At 41.5% G+C, this 18,040-nt stretch overlaps 1 protein-coding gene across 6 annotated transcripts in view; it reads left to right on the forward strand.

Moving 5' to 3' along the window:
• The window catches only part of DENND5B (DENN domain containing 5B), a 113,637-nt gene that overhangs the window by 76,714 nt on the left and 18,883 nt on the right, over nucleotides 1-18,040 (forward strand). For 2 of the 6 annotated variants that reach the window (XM_051784523.1, XM_051784522.1), the window contains 6 exons: nucleotides 979-1,129; nucleotides 11,962-12,055; nucleotides 13,059-13,169; nucleotides 15,355-15,486; nucleotides 16,596-16,748; nucleotides 17,268-17,346. In XM_051784523.1, the coding sequence (XP_051640483.1) occupies nucleotides 979-1,129; nucleotides 11,962-12,055; nucleotides 13,059-13,169; nucleotides 15,355-15,486; nucleotides 16,596-16,748; nucleotides 17,268-17,346 (720 nt within the window). Of the gene's footprint in view, nucleotides 1-978; nucleotides 1,130-11,961; nucleotides 12,056-13,058; nucleotides 13,170-15,354; nucleotides 15,487-16,595; nucleotides 16,749-17,036; nucleotides 17,070-17,267; nucleotides 17,347-18,040 lie in introns of all 6 variants that reach the window. The other 4 variants (XM_051784518.1, XM_051784516.1, XM_051784521.1 and 1 more) reach the window with 2 other exon arrangements.

Here is an 18,040-nt window from a genome sequence, read left to right on the forward strand (position 1 = left end):
TAATAATAATGTATGTAAATCTTATGACAGTTTCTTTCCCATCACAGTTTGGTAAACTAGGAAATGAGTTCTGTGTTGTTCTTGAAAAATGGAAAAGGGGTTTAGCTTCCACATTTTACATATTTATTCGCTAGTTGTGATAAGCTGAAAGAACAGGCCTGCCCATTAATGGGTGGGCTATAAAGAGCTGAATATTAAAGTTGCTAATTAAATGTTTAATTCCCTCAAACACCCCAATCCTTCACAAGTTCATCTGACTCAGTGTTGAGAGGGTGACAGGTTTTATTTTCATCCTGCTCAAGATTTGAGATTGAAACCCTCATTTCCTTGAAGCAAACAACTGAGCATTAGTCTCAGCAGAGCCAGGATTCCCAGGGAGTCCTCCTTCCATAGCCTCCTCTGTTTCCAAGCATCTGTTCATCTTGTCGATGCTGCTCAGGCACTGCTACAGTTGGCTATGCTTTTTTGATGGCCTGTCACCCAGTAATGGCATATCTGATTTTAGGAGGATCATTGTAGGTGCCAGATGTTTGCAAAACTCAAGTTTCCCCCCGCCATGCATCTGCTCAGGGAGATGTGTCTGGGCAAAGCGGGATGCCCGGTCCCACAGAGAGTTGCAGCTGGCCTCAGAGGTCTCCATTCTGCTGAAGGAGCCTTGAAACCAAGCAGGGAATTGCAGGGAAAGATTGCACTGCGCTTGCCAATTCATAATGCATCCCAGAGGCTCCTGTAAATACCTGCTCACTTAACAGCTAACTTACTTGTGCCAGTGCTAGTTGTGTTGGGTAAAGAAACTAAAAGCAAAATTAAGCCAAGTGTCTCCTCACTTCCGTAAGCGACAGATTTCCGTGTCTGAAGTCACTATTTAACTGTTTCAGCGGGTTTTCAGGGATGTGAGCATGGCCCCTCCTGATGTGGCAGCGCGTGCCCTCAGGTGGTTCTCTAGCGCGGTGGTTCACCTGTGACTGTAACTTGCAGCCCAGTCCATCGAGCAGAGGCTGATGAAGATCGACCACACAGCAATCCACCCGCACTTACTCGACATGAAGATCGGCCAAGGGAAGTACGAGCAAGGATTTTTCCCAAAGTTGCAGTCGGATGTCTTGGCAACGGGACCCACCAATAACAAGTAAGCACGGGTTTTGTTTTCTGTGTTTGAAAGCGCATTTCTTGTACAGAAGATTCACATTTGAACAGAAGTCCTAATTTTGGATGGCATATTTTCAGTTTATCGAACCCAGCAGCTCTTTCCATTTCTGGTTTGTGTGGGCTATGATTTTTGAAGTTATAGCCATAGTTTGGGTTATGTTAGGAAGTGTCAGCTCTGGTTCGGGGAAGATTCCTCAGAACTGTGTTCTGTTAAGTACTCTGTTTTCTCATATATGTTTTTAGCTTTACCATTGCTCTTATGAATTTAGAAGTAATTTCTTTGCTAGTTTGCACTGAATAGGATAATTTTGAAACCCAAGCCAAAATTCAGATTCTGAAAGAAATTTTGGCATTGAAACCTCCACACCATCATGCAGAATGAAATTAATGCCCTCTCTGTTCCTTTCTTTTCTTTAACTGTTATGACATGACCCAGAGATTTTTGTAGCTCTCTTTTAGTTTCCTCATTGGAATACCCTGGAAGAATAACTTGGTGAAGGTAGAAAGGATGTGGTTCTGTACCTGGGTTTCTCTTTTGAGTCTGATAAGGTTCTGTGGTGCCCTTTGATATGAAGGTAGGGGTACCTATAGCTGTGTAATTGAACATGCCAGTACATAGTTAATGTACCTAATGTAAAATGACAACCTGGAATACTGTTACACTTTACATTTGTACAGTTATAATACAAAGTAAGTGCTGTGAGTTTTTTTTAATCTTTCTTTCTTCAGACACCCCCCCAAGGGGGTTTCTCCCTCTTCAAAAATGAAATATTTGTGTACCAGTCATCACAAATTCATTAAATTATTCACTCAAGCTCTCACTTCCAGTTTCTGTGGTAAGTCAAAGTGTGAGAGCACAGATAAATCCAAGAGCTTCAAAAGCTACAATTGTCCAAATGTTAAAGCAAGTTCTTGTTTGAGATATGTGCATGCACACAAGCTACTCTGAGCTGCTGTATGAGGTTCCCACTCATTTCTATTTATACAACTTTTGTGCACCCCAGTGCTATCTAATCCCTTTTTAATAACCTGCTAGGAATAAGATTTGCAAATGATACCCTTAAGGATTTGATGTCTAAAGAATTGCAATTCTTTAACAGAAATTTAAAAAAAAAAAAAGGAGAGAAGGAGTTACACGTATTTCAAAGTTCCTTTGTTTGCAGTCATCCTGCAAATGGAGACAAAAGTTTATGGGTAATGGTCCCTTGAGGAATGGAGGATTTCTTCATCTTGTGGGATGCTGTATTTAGCAGTCTGCCTCTTATCCTTATGATGAGTTTCAGTTTTACAGTGTCAGCAACAGTGTGAGTGTGCCCAGCCTGCTGGAAGTTGTTATATCTTCTGGCTCTATTGCAGCATCTTATCTATGAATAAGCATCAAATTAAAAATAGTTTTCCTTATGTCTTTTGAGATGCTTCTGTTAGATTGGTACCTACTCTAAAATGTGGCTCTAACTCCTCAAGTGATAATTTTGATTTAGACTGCAGCATGTTTCAGAATTTGTAAGTACAAAAATCCCATTACTTATCGCAAAGCGATGTCAAAGTGACAAATGTTTGGAAGTCCTCCAGTTGTATATTGCCAAAAAGGTTTGTAATTGGAAAATCTCAAGACCATCTGTTTATATCTTTCTGCTTCCTGGTTTTCATGTGAGCAGCTGAGAGGATGCTCTCTCCCTTTTCAGATGTGTAATTCTGCTGAATTTACATCCATGCATAAAACAGATAGCTTTTTCATGCTCCCTGCAAATACAGCATGAGTCTTTTGACCACAAAATCAATTGAAGTGTAGTCTTCCATTAATTTGAATTTCCCAGTGTATAATTCTCGGAGATACGTTTTATTTGCTTGTAGGACTGGACCTTTGCACGTGGGTGTGGGGTAAGAGAACATTTCAGCTACATTCCCAGACACTTCAGATGTAGCTATTGTGTGTTTATATTATAAAGTTAGTGCAAAGGATATTGCTATGTAGATGAGAATTATTTTTGCAGGCAGCTTCAGTTTACTATAGCAAATTTTGTCCTGAGTATTGTAAGGAAGTGTATTTGGAGGGGGAAAAAAAAAATCCATTCCCGTGTTTCAGTCAGTTGTTGCCGAACAGTAGCAAATAAACCAATTCAAAGCTGTTTTGCTGAAAAGCTCACCTCAGTGGCCAGCAATCAGGTATTTATTGCTTCCCTGTCTGGGCTGATAAACTGACTAGAGCTCATAATGTTCCTGTAACCAGGCAGAGCACTAAAGATACCTCTGTGAGTCGCTGGGCTGTTATATGTGTAATATGTTACTTCAAAATCACAGGTAAAATGCAAGCAGCAAACACTTTAAGTTCTAGATCCTGTATTTGATCCCAGAAAACCACGTTGCCTAGGCGGGCAGAAATTGTGTTTGAGAGAAGAGGTGTCTGGCACTTGCTTGCTGGGGGCTTGGAGGGCAGGGCTTGGGCACAGAGGTGGGGTTGACAGGCATGTAGGAGGATTTAGGAGGACTACCTAGGATTATAGAATCATTTAGGTTGGAAAAGGCCCTGAAGATCATCGAGTCCAGCGGTAAACCTGCCACTGCTAAGATCACAATTTGAACCTGGTACATTTGAACCTGAGCCCTGGCCAGACTGGGATTAAGGTTTGTTTCATTACAAACCTGACAGGGATGGTGGAACTGAGAGTAAGAACTCCATGAGAGCAGAAGGCAGGCCTTTAAAGGTTTCTTAGGGATAACATTAGGCATGGGGATCCTGAACCTATCTAAACAATGAGGGCTTAAAAAAGGAAGCTTCCTGCATGGATAAATGATGAAAAAGAGAGAATCAGAGTAAATGGTCAGTTTTCATACTGGAGGGTTGATCACATTAGGATGTGTAAGTGTTAAAACATTGAAATCTGTCAATCAGAGGAAGTCCACTGATGTTTCATCTGTCAGCCCACGGCCGTGCTTGGCAGCACACTTTGCCCCACTTCTGTCACTCAGCTGCCTCCTCCTGCTTCCCCTTTACAGGTGTCCTTTAAAGGACTGGACAAGGGGATGAACCTGTGCTCTCTGGGCCCAGCCAGCATCAGGCTCTTGCTGCTTTCTCTCACCTGCTTGGTCATTTCTGGATCAGGAGAGCATCTCTTCTTACACTTACTCCTGTTCTTACCAGCTGTTAGGGTGCAGGTACCTGCTCAGTGTCATTTAGGGCTGGTATTCACCTCTTCCCCTGTGGTGTTGTGTGGAAATGTTGACTTGCTCAGCTAAACAAGAACTTCAGTGAAAAAAACCTCTAAACTTCAGTTTACTGAAAAGAGACAAAAAGTTTAAAAGTAAGCAAATAATTAAAAAAAACCACCCAAAACAACAAACCAATAATCAAAACCACTAAAAACACCAAACAAACAAAACACTCCACCCCAGCCCCCTACCTCCATAAAACTGGAGAACGGAGTCCCAGGTATATGATTAGTTTCCCTAATCATCTTTTTGATCAAGACCACAGAAGATGGATAGCTGCAGAATATGCTGATCTAAACTTAAATGAAAGATGATAACTGTTGTATCCAAATTTTTTCTATAAATTAAAGGAATATTACTTTTCTGTAAAGAAAACAGCAATTCATCCCACCTAGCAGCAACTGAACAAAAATCACCTCACCCAGTTCTGTTCTCTTTCCCATCAGGCGGTGTCCCACTTGAGGGACTCCCTCTGCTCTCATTGCCTTTGATACATCCCCCACATCATGGGAAAACCTTCTGAATCTGCAGAGAGCAGCTGCAGCTTCCTCTGGGTACAAAAGCATCCCCCATCATGCTGCTCTAACCTTGTAAAGCAGTGGCTTCTGCAGAAGTCCTCCTAGAAAGCATCCCAGGAGAAAACAGGCTGCAGTCCCTTAGGCAATTTGTCTGTTGTTCTGGAAAAGAGCCGTGGTTTCCGGAGTCCTCATTTCCTTTCTCAAACCTCAGCACCACACTGTGGTTTCTACATGTTCCCTTCTTCCTCTTCTGCATGCGTTTTCTGCCAGGCTTTTAAAATTGTAGCTGGGGCTCTACTGACTGATGCATTTGCAATGATCCAGGAGTGGAATTTGAATGACAAAAAGCCAAGCTACATAAACACTTCATGGTTTCTGATTAGCTAATTGTTAAATTAGGGGGAATATGCTTACAGTGCAAAATTAAAACAATGAAACAAGCTGTGTTTTCAATCTAATTGATTACCTTGTAACTTAATTTGTACTAAGAAGCTTGATAAATGAGATTAAATATTGCAGAGGAAAACACTGATTGTGCACAAAGCATGGGAATATATTTGCATTCTGGTGATTTGAAGTGAATGCCTGCAAAGAACAACTGAGCTGATTTTTTTCTTATAGCTTTTGGTTTTCAAATGAAGGTTTTGCTTTGTTACACATTTACAAAATGGCTTAAACTACCCTCTTTTGCTTTCCTTTCTCTTTAGCCCTTTTTTCTCCCGTCTTCGTTATCTGAGCCCTGCTTTCCTCCTTGCCTACTTCCCTGACCAACCTGTTTCCTCTTCCTACCCTGGCCATTTCTCTCTCCTAAGTCCTCTCCCTTATATCCCAGCTTTGTCTGTCCTCTGTCCTCCCTGACTTGCAGCAATCCCTAAAGGAGGGCACAGTCTGAGTCTTCAAGCACAAATCCAGCTATACTTGGCCCCCTAACCTCAGGCTTTAGCTGAGTGATGAGTTGCTCTTAGCCCATGAAGCAGATTTCAAAATTCTTTGCTTTCTCCAGGCATTTGTTCCTGATCTGTATTTTGCTGATCTCACCACTGTGTGTGTCAGTATTTATTTGTAAAAATCATGCACTAGGAGTGTATGAAGTCGGTTCATTTTTGTGCTCCAGTTTATGGCACAGCTTGTGTGGACACTGTCCTGTGGCCTCCACTGTCAGCCCCCTCCTCCAGCTGGGAACTGTCCAGGGCTGCCTGGTGCTCTGGTTCTCCTCATTTTTATATAGGAGTGCTGTTTGCTTGTTACTAACATTTAACATCAGTTAAAATTTTTTAAGAAAATACTATATATGTGTGTATATATATATATAATGCAAAGGAGTCGATGAATCTCTATATGATGACAGAATTTGTTCTGGTTTTAACTGAACTAGTTTTTGTACGAGAGATTGTCTTTTTTTTTTTACTAAGTGGTTCATATTATGTGGTCTTTTATTACCTCCCTATCTGCTGGGTACCATTTCAAGGCTGTCTATTTTCAATTAAGCTTTTTTTTTTTAATCAAGCCAGACAATTGCATTTTCAAGTAATATAGCATAGCATCTCTGCAGTGCATCTAAATGAGCATGAAATGAGTCAGCAACGAGCCATCCCCACACAGCTCTGATGTTATTTAAACTTTGTGAGTAGTAAAAGCTCACCTTTTACATATGAAAATCTGAAAGATGCAGTTACTACACAGAAGGTAACCTAATACAGCAAACCACTGACAGGTGCAATGAAAACATGAACCACTTGTATTTAAATACCTGCATTTTCGAGAATAAGGTGTGACTGACAATCTGTGCTTAAAAATGGTTTCTGAGATAGGAGATACGTGCTGTGGTGACTTGGAACCTGATGGGCAAGTCTCCCTAACTGCTGATCCTCTGCTCAACTTGTGCAAGGTGGGGAAAGTACAACTAACTTCTCTGAGTTAATATATCATTTTAACACAGCTCTGCAGAATTAAAGTTCTCAGGGAGAACTGCATCGAATCCTTGCATCCTCTGTTCCATTTGCTCTCCCCTGAACAGTGCTACTGTCTCGAGGGACTTTGCAAATTAAATACCACTTAGGACAGTGGTTCCTCAGGGCTCCAGAGGTGATGCTGCCGGTTTGCTACTGCTGTTCCTTGCAGAGGATGGCAATTGTGGGTGCCACCCTTTTAAATCACTTCTTTTCATGTAAACTGATGAGACAGCCTGTCAGTGCAAGACCACTCTCTTTAAGGCATTTTGCTCATCTTTGTCCACCCGATGAGCAGTTTCAAAGCTTTCCTATTCCACCCTACATCAGAGCTGGAAAAGATGCATAAGTCTCTCTCTGAGCCTGCATTCTCCTTACCACGGACCAGCGTTTGTGAAGCAGATTCATAGTGTGGATCCCCTCCCCTGTCAGCCCCATGAGCTCCTTGGGTGGAGCTCAGTTTTGACATTTCTTTTAATTTGTTTGGTCTGACATGTATTTGACTTGGAATCTCTGTGCAGTCCCACACAAACTGCATCTGAACCCAAGCAGTTTGCATGTGCAGCCTGTGTGTGTTTAATGTGTGGAGGCTGTATGCATGCTTTAGGGGGATTTGGTGGAGGGTGTAGTACAGGTATGTGCTAATTTGTGGGTACAGAAACACAGATAACTCTTTGATGGGCATATATAGGTAGAAAAGGTATTGTCATGATTTGCAGACCTAAGTAGCAGTCTGCCTCATGAGATGGTTTATATGAGGAGATTTAGATTCCATCCTATAGACAAGTGCATTTGTGTACTTCCTTCCCTTTTAACACTGTAAATAGATTGTAAATTACGATAGTGACTTTCATGGTGATGGCAATATTGGTTAAATCCATCTGTGAATGATGTTCTCTAGCAGCATGTTCATGTGTTGCAGTATATATCCTGCCTATTAAACTCATGTCTGGTTTGGATAGACATCATTTCTTCGTTTCTTCATAGAGCTTTAAAAAGCAGGGTGGGGAAAAGGGGAAGAGAGAGAGAGATGTACACATGATTGCAATACAACACAGCCAGTCCCTGGTGTGAGGCTGCTGCTTTGCTAGATTGTTTCTGACAGCTTTGATGCTGACTACCTTACCACTTTTGTTATAGAAATCAAGCATCACAGGTTAAGTATCTTCTTTTGCAAGTATCACTATTGCATTTCCTCCAACTTCTGCAAACCTATTCCTATGCTTGTTGTGTCTCATTTGATATTAAACAACGCTGACTGAAATTCACTGTTTTCGTGCTACAAGGATCTTATTATGAGATGCCTTCATTTCATTTCTCTATATTGAACAGAGCACAGTCTTCCCTGATCCCTCCTCTGAAATATCCCTGCTTTCTCGCAGTCCCTGAAGGTGAGGACCATTCATCTGTAAACATGGGAGTTAGAACAGGCAGACATACTGAAACAAGCCTTTTCTCACTTCTCCATGTAGGCAGTTTGTCCCTGGGCTCCCCACAACACTGTGCCTGAGCTGCGTCTGCTTAATCCCCAGAGACTTGGTGCTTGTAGCAATGCCTCCGCTGTGAGGAATAAATGAAACATGCCTGTAGTCCATGCTCATGGCTCTACCAGCAAAAAATAAAGGGGAGAGGGCATTTTGTGGGTCAGGAAATACTTGGGCAGCATCCAGGCTGAGCAGCAGCACTGCAGTGCTGTGCACTCCCAGGTGCCAGGCTCATCCCTCCAAGGTAGGCACCAGCCAGGAGGGCTTGGTCTCCTCAAGTATGTGCTCCATAAGGACATGGGTAGTAGTGGTTCAACTGAAAAGCCCAAGACTAAGGGCTGACAAGCAAGTGTTTGCTGGTGGGATTACAGCTTTGCTCACTGCTTTGGCTGAGGTGTGAATACAGCAGTAGCTGACGGCAGTGCCAGGAGGAGCACCCGGATGGGATTTTGACAGCCTGGGAAAGGTGGTGTGGCTGCTGGGATGGGGTTTTATCCCCCTTAAAATCACTCTGAGTGATCAAAAGGAGAGGAAGAGTAATTTAAAATGCAGTTGCTGCTTGTAAGAGGAGCAGTTATTATAATATTGAAGCATTGTTTTGGGAAAATTCTATTTGGCCCAGTAAAGAAAAGGCTTTAAAAGATTTAGCTGCTTAATCCTGCTTATCTGCTGTTAGATCTTCATGAAATCTCCTGGAGAGATTCAGAGCAGCATCTCAATACACAGACCTCACTCAGTGTCTCAACAGCTCCTCTCCCTCAGCTTAGAGGTTGGGGAAGAGGAACGTGCAGCTCACTGCGTGTGTAATTGCTCCAGCTAATGAGCAGCAGTCATTTTTTTCATTAACACCCAATGATCTTTACATTTGTATCCTTAAAATGTTCAAATGGTTCTGATTAATAATCTGGAGAATAGTCTGTGCCTTCTCCCAGATGTACGGCACTGGAATGAACTGAAGATGCTTTGATGATGGTGTAGTAGCTGTAATTATTCTGTAGTTTTCATTCTGCTTTCACCTTTGGTGAGACGTGTTCCCTCAAAGGACAGTTCTAGCAATTCTTTTGTCTTCCAGTAACTGCAGAAATGCGGATGGAGAGGGATCCAAGCTCTGTCTACAGTTCAGAAACTACCATATAAATTGGAGCATAAAAATATTATATGGGTAATGTTTGATCTATAGCTTAACTTTCCAATGTGTTATTGGCATTCCATCATGTGAAACATAAACGTGGTACTGGCTTGCAATAAATGGAAGGTCTCCAGAGCCGAGTAGCTAAAGTCACTTTTATGTCTGCTATCTTCTGTTCAAGGGTGTGGGGTTTTGAGCTACATTTCTACTTGTTGAGATTATTAAAATGTAGGATTTTATTTCTCCCTTTTCAGTCATCTAATAAGGTTTTGGCTATTGCTTCTGAAAAAAAAATTAAGATTGTGACTTAATAAACTCAGGGGCTGCTTATTTTTAAGACTTCTGCAGAGGTGCAGAGACACTTATGTCAGTAGTGTATTCCTCTGAGAAGGTATTGGCATTTACTGTGCAGACACCTATTGGGCTGTTTCATTTAGTTACCAGAGACTTGGGGCTGCATTGCTTTAAAAATAAATTCCTTGTTGTATGGGATGCTGAGGTGAAGAACTGTAATTGCATGCAGACCCAGATTTCTTCCTTTGTACTTGTTTTCTTGATGTTATTTGGGAGGTAGGACGGGACTTCAGTTTGACTATAAAAACTATAGTTCCTATGACTTTTTTTCTCCCCTTTTTATTGGTGCAGTTAGCCAAAATTCAGTCTTCAGTCGACCCACCAGAGGAATTGGTGGAGATAGTTTGTTAGGTACATGTATGCAAAGTCCTTCCCTCTGGAAACAGGAGGGTTTGTTTATCAGGGGTCATATCTCTGTACTTCTCTTGGGTCAGGCTCCTCTCCCTACACATCCCAAATGGTCTGCCAGACATGTCAGACCAAGTCCAGCTCAGTGCAAGAGTTTTCTCCCCCTGGCATGTATCTGCCTATGTCACCAGCTGAAACTCCTTGCCCAAACAGTTCAGATCCCAGATCTTATTTGTGTATGCTCTTGTTTGGAGTGCATACAGAGAAATTGATGGATTTGGGATCTGGAGACTGTTGTTCTCAACAATACCACCAATGTGGAGAGTCTCACCAAGCACACACTTCTGTCTTTGATGTGGACATCTACAGGTGCCCTCTGTATAGATCTATCAAAGCAGAGAACCCAAATCCTGAGGGGCTCTGCCTGTTGATCACAGTTCCTATAGAAAAAGCCATCTCAGAGCAGTTGTTCTGGCATGATGCCCAGCATGGACACATCAGTCTGGAGTAGAGGGGCCAAGATGGAGATGGATTTTGAAGGGTCCCTTTGGTCCCTTTGACTCAAGTGCTGAGGTTGGCAAGTGTGGGTTTTGTTTTCTTTTTATTGCCCTTTTTTATTATTATTTATTATTTTTTATTTTTTTCTTCCAGATTAAGGTTATCCCCTCAAATTCTTCCAGGCAGTTTCCTCCTGTAGGTAGAGCCTTTTTCATACATCTTGCCAGGCACCAGAGCTGGAGCACTGCTCTGAACAGGATTTGTGTTCTCTTTCACCTTGGTTTCACTCTTTATCTTCTGAGTGCAGGAGAGAGGCAGGTGACTTCATGAATTGACTGAAAGGCTATACACTTAAAGGCTTTTTTTAAACTGTATTTGAAAGATAATTTTAAGTTTAATAAACACAACTACAGTAATCAAGTGATATTCTGAAGATATAACCTTTATGTCCATTAAGCTGCTTATTTTTAATACTTGGTAGTTTGCTTTATACAGTGTTATTTCAGCTTTCTTTTATAAATATTGCATTAACTTCATTTTCTCTGCACCAGTTGAGCATTTTTGTTGTCAAGGATTTGGCATAAAGGAGTTTGGACACTTAAGAGCTTCAACGTTGCCCAGTTTCAAACCTGGTTACCAGGTGGCTGCTTTCAGGCAACAGCTTCAGATGAGGAAAAATTCAACTGGACATATATGAACATGTGGAAAATAACAAGGGGTTTTTTTGGTATTTAGAAACCTGATGCAAAAAAACAGAAGGTGAAGATAGCAACATGATTAATCTCAGGAACATCAATATCACAGTAGTGAGAAATTTCTCTCAAATAGTTCCTAGAAGTGCAGAAAGGACAAGTAGCACTTCTCACAAAAGAGGGAAATCATAGAAGTTGCTGCTCAAAATACATCATTGTAATTTTGTTTGTTTCTACAGACACTGTTTTTATCAAACTTCATCAAACGCAGCAGTGGTGCTGGGTAATTAAGTACAACAGTTTACCTGGTGGTGGCATCAGTGGTGCTGCATGACCTGTGTTTTGGATGCCAGGAGCTCTCACTGCAGACCATGGCAGGCAGTGGGCACGTTTCCATGAGGATTTTTGTCCCTTGGGTGCACAGTGGCCTGTTGCCTGCCAGATGGCTTCCCATGGGGAGATCAGGCACCACTTTGCACTCGTGCTTACTGCACGGTCCAAGTTTGGGCTTCTCCTTCTCTTGCTGCAGCCCCATCGGATGTCTGTGGCTCCTGACCCAGGCTTTCCCTCCTGATTTTTTTTGGTTTTTTGCTGCTCATGTGTGTCTTCTCTCTCTCTCTGACTTCCCAGCCGCTGGGCCAGCCGCAGCACCACCACACAGCGCAGGAAGGACCGCCTGCGGCAGCACTCGGAGCACATCGGCTTGGACAACGATCTGAGGGAGGTAGGTGGCATCATCTGTGGGCAGCACAAGCTGTGATCCAGGAGGTGGAGGTTTGGACAATGTGCTTGTTGCTTAGGGCAGTTTTGTGGCTACTGTGATATTTGTTTGGGTCTCTGTAGCCATTTAGATGCCGCTTCGCTTGTCACAGATGCTTGTATATGTTGTACAACTTCAAAGTATGCAACATAAATAAAGTGCTTTTATTATTTAGGAAAAAGACAGCCCCATTGTCATCAGAAAAAATGGCTTATTTGCTGGTTTAGACCCTGGTCGTGCTGCTGCATGGAGGCAGCAGAGCCCTGGTGCTTTCCTGAGTGCAGCTGCTGAGCTCTAGCCAGGTCTCTGGAAAAGTCAAGTCCTTGAATAAAGTGCTGTAGAAGCGAATGAGGCAGGGTTCTTTCTTTTACAGGAATTTTTTTTTTCTTTCTCTTGCATAGATTCCTGACATGAGTAAGCCTATTTGAAAGGTTAAGACTTCGGGGCCTTTTTATGCCTAAAGCTTGGAAACTCCCGTGCATCTTATAAATGTCAGTCACATACATGCATTTCTTTCCCATCTTTTCAGTTCCTTGTCCTTCATTAAATATTTTCTGCCACATTTTTCCATTGATGTCCATGTGCTTCTTTTGTATGTCAATAGCAAAAATAAAACACTCATGCTGTTTTGTGGTAAATCTTGCTGAATAATGTTGACCAGTGTTGGAGTTTGCCCTCTGAAAGAACCTGAGCAGATGAGTGGACTCTTCAACCATAGCTTCAAATGATGTTTCAGTGGAAACACAGCAAAACAGCACTTTTACATATTTGTTGCTATTTTTGCTAATGTGGCTTTGCCAGTATATTTTAAACAGTGCCTCGTGTGTATCTCAGCAGAGCCTTTTCAATACTTTGTCATGTATTTACTTTTTTCTTTTTTTGGCTGTGGATCATATGCATGCTTCTTTTGCTTTGTCTCCTCTTTCTTTCTGGCTGTTCTGCCATTGGGGCATCTGCCTCCTCTTAGCCATCGGAGGAGCTTTTGCTTCGTCAGAACTCAATGGCCTTCTGGGAGTGGGATCAGGGACCACCCCCTCCTGCACGGCCTCCTAAAAAATCCTTCTCTGAATGCTGCCTGGTATGTTTTAGTTTTTCTTGTTGAAAGCTGCTTTTGAGATGTTGCTAGCATGAGGAACCTCTGTCTTCACGGCGCCTCAAACCTCTTCCTTTCTCATAGAGTAGGAGCACGTCCCTGTAGCGCTTGGAAGTGTGGTTATAATCAGAAAAGTAGCTGGAAATGAGCTTCCACTCCAGTTCCACTCCAGTTCCCTGGCAAACACAGTGGCTCCAAGGCTGAAAGACAAGAATTTGTTTCATGTTCTTTTTTTTTTTCCCCATGTTGCTAAGCTGGTGTCAAATCCAAAAATCATCACCTTCTGACTGCTGAATCATTGCATCCCAGTGTGGAAGAAGGTGGTGGTGGATGTTGATGGCAAAGTGCAATCAACTGATTCTCTCAGCCCACCCTTGTTCTTCTGTTGAACTTACAAGAGCTAATACTATTCTTTTTTATTTTAGTGTAATAACAAGATATATAATGAATAAAATAAGGTTATCCATGTTTTGTACTCTTCAGACTATAACCACACTTTGCATTTTATTTATCTCTTTAAAAAGAAATATTAGATTTCCTAGTTATATATTCCCTTTATTACTTTTTTCACTTGTTTTGCTGTTAATTTTTGCACTGAGATTGCTTGATGGACAACACGCTTTCATCATCTGTGACCTTTTTTTTAATTCCCACCTGTAGTTTTTCAACTATTTTAAAATCCTTACAGTATTGGTGCAACTGTAATCACCTAACTGAGCACTTTTGATGAACACAGCTTTTCATGGCAGAACCCTATGTTCTTGTCTGAACTGTTGGGGTGACATTAAGTGGTTCTTGTCCAAATTTTGTGTTGAAAAAATCCAGTTGTGTCAGATGAACTGTACTCTCCCCCCCCAAAAAAAAGAAAATAAAAAAAAGAGCTATTTCAATTAACTTCAATATGTTTGGATTTTGCTTTTGCTTTTCCTGATCTAGTGGAAGGTGTCCATGCCCTGGCAGAAAGGTTGGAACTACGTGACCTTTAAGGTCTCTTTCAACCCAAACCATTCTTTTATTCTATGAAATAAATTTTCTGCCCAGACAGAAAGCTCCAAGGATGCAACAGCCATAGTGACCTCTCAGTTTCCCAGAAAACCCAGCCAGCAGCAGCACTAAGTCCCTGAGGGAGATGTGATCCAGCCCTCTCTGGGAAGGAGTGACCATTGTCACATACCATCCCCCAAAGAGGCATCATTAGCTGGATGAAAACACACTATGGAAACAGAGCATTCCCACACCAGGCTATGAGCACCGTGTTTCAAGACTTTTATTCGGCATCATTCTATTACCTTACTCTTTTTTAACAAAAACTTTATGAATAATGCTTGAACAACTGGCCAACTTCTCAGCCTTGCTCAGTCCTCTCGCTGATGTTTGGGTCAGAGATCACTTGTCGATTTTTTTTTTTTTCCAATGTGTGTTTTTTGGCTTAATAAATGAAAGCCAAACCGAAAAATACCCCACCCCTGAAGACAAGGCAGTGGAGCAGGAAAGTTTAAAAGTCTTTTATTACAGCTTGGATCTTTCTTTAAAGAGTATGCTGATTTTTTTGTCCATACTTCACAATTACCACTCCATATAAAAATGATCCTTACTGTCAGTTCTGTTTAAAATGAGCTTCACTTGTAATCGAGAAGTTAATTGAGAATAAAGACAAGTCTCATTTTTCCCACATAAACTATCCAGATGAAAAGTGATGGATGAAATCTTTCTCCTTCTCTAAGTCTATTTCTGCTTCTTGTAATTGATTTTCAGAGGAATTTTTTTTCTATTCATGTATAGTCTGGTCACAAATTAGACAGTTTTTTTATTTTTTTTTTTTTTTAAGTGAGACTTAACAGTGAAAAGAAGCTTTACTGGGTGTTTTGACTTCATTGCTTAATGAAGGTGTGCACTTTATGCACTTGCTGTGCCTAACTTCATGCTGGTGGCTAACAGCACAGTTCACTAGCTAGTGTTGACTGATTCTGTACCACGCAGGAAAATATCTTGCTTTTTCTGTTGTCAGAAGGAATCGCTCCACTCCTCCAGCCTGACACCTAAACATCAAAGATTTTGTTCCTAGATTAACACTAGCTCATTCCTTTCCACCAGCATTTGCTTGCCTAGGATTAGGATGAGGAAAGTCCCTCTGACTTGTAATATCTAAAAATATTCTCTTTGTTTTTAGAAATACATGCAGGAGGCAAGAAGTTTAGGGAAAAATTTAAGGCAGCCCAAACTTTCAGACCTCTCTCCAGCTGTGATTGCACAAACCAACTGGAAGTTTGTGGAAGGGTTGCTGAAGGAATGTCGCATGAAGGTAGGTCGTCCCCTGTGTGTTCTCCCCTTGATTACACTGAGCCTAAATAGCATCTGCAGATGGTGGTCTAATTCACAGCTGGAGTGGCATTAGTCTGTTGGAATACCAGACTATCCACCAGAGTGGATATCCCTTTAGTGTAACATTTACATTAGTATTGCATATAGTGTAATATAGTATATCAATTAGTGTATCAGTTAGTGTATCATTAGTGATACATTAGTGTATCAGTTTAGTGCTACATTTTTCAACAGCTAGAAAAGAAAGGAACTGTCCTCGCTCTTCTATTTATGCAGTTGAAGTGGATGGAAAGAGTAAAAAGGACAGGAAGGAGAATCAGCATGATCAGACATCTCCAGGAGGATTTCCTTTAATTGTTCGTATTTACATGTAGCCTAAACAGAACGGGCTCGAGACCCTCAGTCAAAAGGGAAGAATTCAGCATGTGTCACTTGTGCATGTTGTTTATGCAGAGCAAATGAGGTATAGCAGTTTCTAATATTAAAGGAGCTTTTATAGACATGAAAGTGTAGCTTGTGTCTGTTGCAGTTGGTGTTTTACTGCGTTACCTGAGTGTTAAACTTTAATGGCTGTAACAAGAAGAAAACCAGAAAGTCAGTAAGACTGAAAATGTATCTAGTGCTTTTCTCTGTTTTGCTCTATACTCTGCTTGGTAATAGATCAACAGTGTAGGAATAGGACAATGGATAAGGGGTATAGAAATAGGACAGCTGGAACAGGCTCCCCAGGGAAGTGGTCACAGCACCAGTTCAAAAAGAGTTCAAGAAGTGTTTGGACAATGCTGTCAGGCACATGATGTGATTCTTGGGGCTGTCCTGTGCAGGATCAGGAGTTGGGCTTTGATGATCCTCGTGGGTTCCTTCCAGCTCAGGATAGTCTGTGATTTGAAGTAATCGTGCAAACTTTTTTTAATACAATTATTCTTGTTAATTTACAAACCCTGTAAAGATATTTAAACTTTCTCTGGTCAGGCTGTTAGCAATGGTTTCTGTATTAAGCACGTTTAACTGAACTCACCTATAAATTCTGTCCCTTGCTGGATAATATTCTTAGAAACCTTTGGGGATTTTTTTTTTATTTATTTATAGACTAAACGCATGTTGGTAGAGAAGATGGGCCATGAAGCAGTTGAGCTGGGACATGGAGAAGCCAACATAACAGGTCTGGAGGAAAATACATTGATTGCTAGTCTCTGTGATCTGCTAGAAAGGATCTGGAGCCATGGTCTGCAGGTCAAGCAGGTTGGTAGCTGGAAACTTGGGTGTGTACACTATTCTAGCAAACACTGAATGCCATTACTACCTTTTAAGCTGCTACTCAGTGGTGTCATTCCAACATAAAGTGGGAGGTACCTTTGGGCTCGGAGTCCCTGGTTCATATCTTGCCAAGGTTGAGGAGTTTTGGGTGTTAGGGATTTGGGGGGGGAGCGTTGGTTTTTGGTTTTTTTCTTTTTCTGTTTGAGAGGTGCCTCTGGAAACTGCAGTGATGTTGTCAAGTATGTGTTTGGTTTCTTCTCTTTCAACCTTCAGAAGGAAAACCCAGAGAGAGGACAAAGAAACAAGGTGGGTGGTGTGACTAATAGGTCAGTGGGATGGTCCTCTCCTTTTCCTAAGATTTCATGATCCAAGAGAGAAGGATTGATTGTAATTACTGAACATTTTACCCATTTAAATGCCATTCCATTATTTTGCCATGTTTATTGGCCTCTTTTCTTTTGCCTGAATTTATTTAAAGCTGCATGCTATGTATTCCATCTTCAGGGGAAATCTGCTCTGTGGTCCCATTTGCTTCAGTACCAAGAGAGAGAAGAGAAGCAGGAGCACAGTGCAGAGTCACCAGGTGAGTACTTGGCAGCTGACTCCATGAAGGGTCCATCACAGTGAGTGAACTTGGGCATGGGAGGAACAGTGCAACCACATGAAATCCATGCAGGATTTTTGGTGTATTTCTTTGCTAATATCACATTTACATTTTGAGACTTTTCATCATCATTGTGAGGATGTCTTGATGTCTGGACTAAATAGATTGAAATTGTTGGAGGCAAAGGAACATAGTTACTGTCCTTGTCTGGAAAATCATTTGATTTATGTTCACTAGCTTCATTTCCTTTTAATCAGCATTGAGTGAGGTGTGAGAAGCAGTGCTTCCACAAGAGTGATTTCTGTAGAAGCTGAAAGTGTGGAAGTGGGGGTAAGACAGCTGACATTTTTCTTTCAGTGAGCATAATCTGTCTCTCAGATCCCAATGTGAATAACTCCATATTCACTACATCTTTATACTGGTGGATAGTACAGTTCAGAAACTGTGTAATTGATCTCTGTACATCAGTCTAGGTGCTCAGTTTAAGCTTTGGCTTGGCCCTTTACAATCACTAAATTACTTCTGTGCTGTGAGAGAGATGGGTTTTCTGATGACCTGGAGATCTCCCTGCCCAGTGGCTGGGGTATTGTAGTCAAAATCTCTGAACTTCAGTTGGTCATCTTCCAAGGACTCTCCAATCCAAATCCTGCTGATGGGAACTTGTATGATCAGT

Source organism: Manacus candei, unplaced genomic scaffold (assembly GCF_025592945.1).
Source record: "Manacus candei isolate 608988 ecotype Guabito, Panama unplaced genomic scaffold, ASM2559294v1 h1tg000018l, whole genome shotgun sequence".
Classification (NCBI taxonomy): Eukaryota; Metazoa; Chordata; class Aves; order Passeriformes; family Pipridae; genus Manacus; species Manacus candei.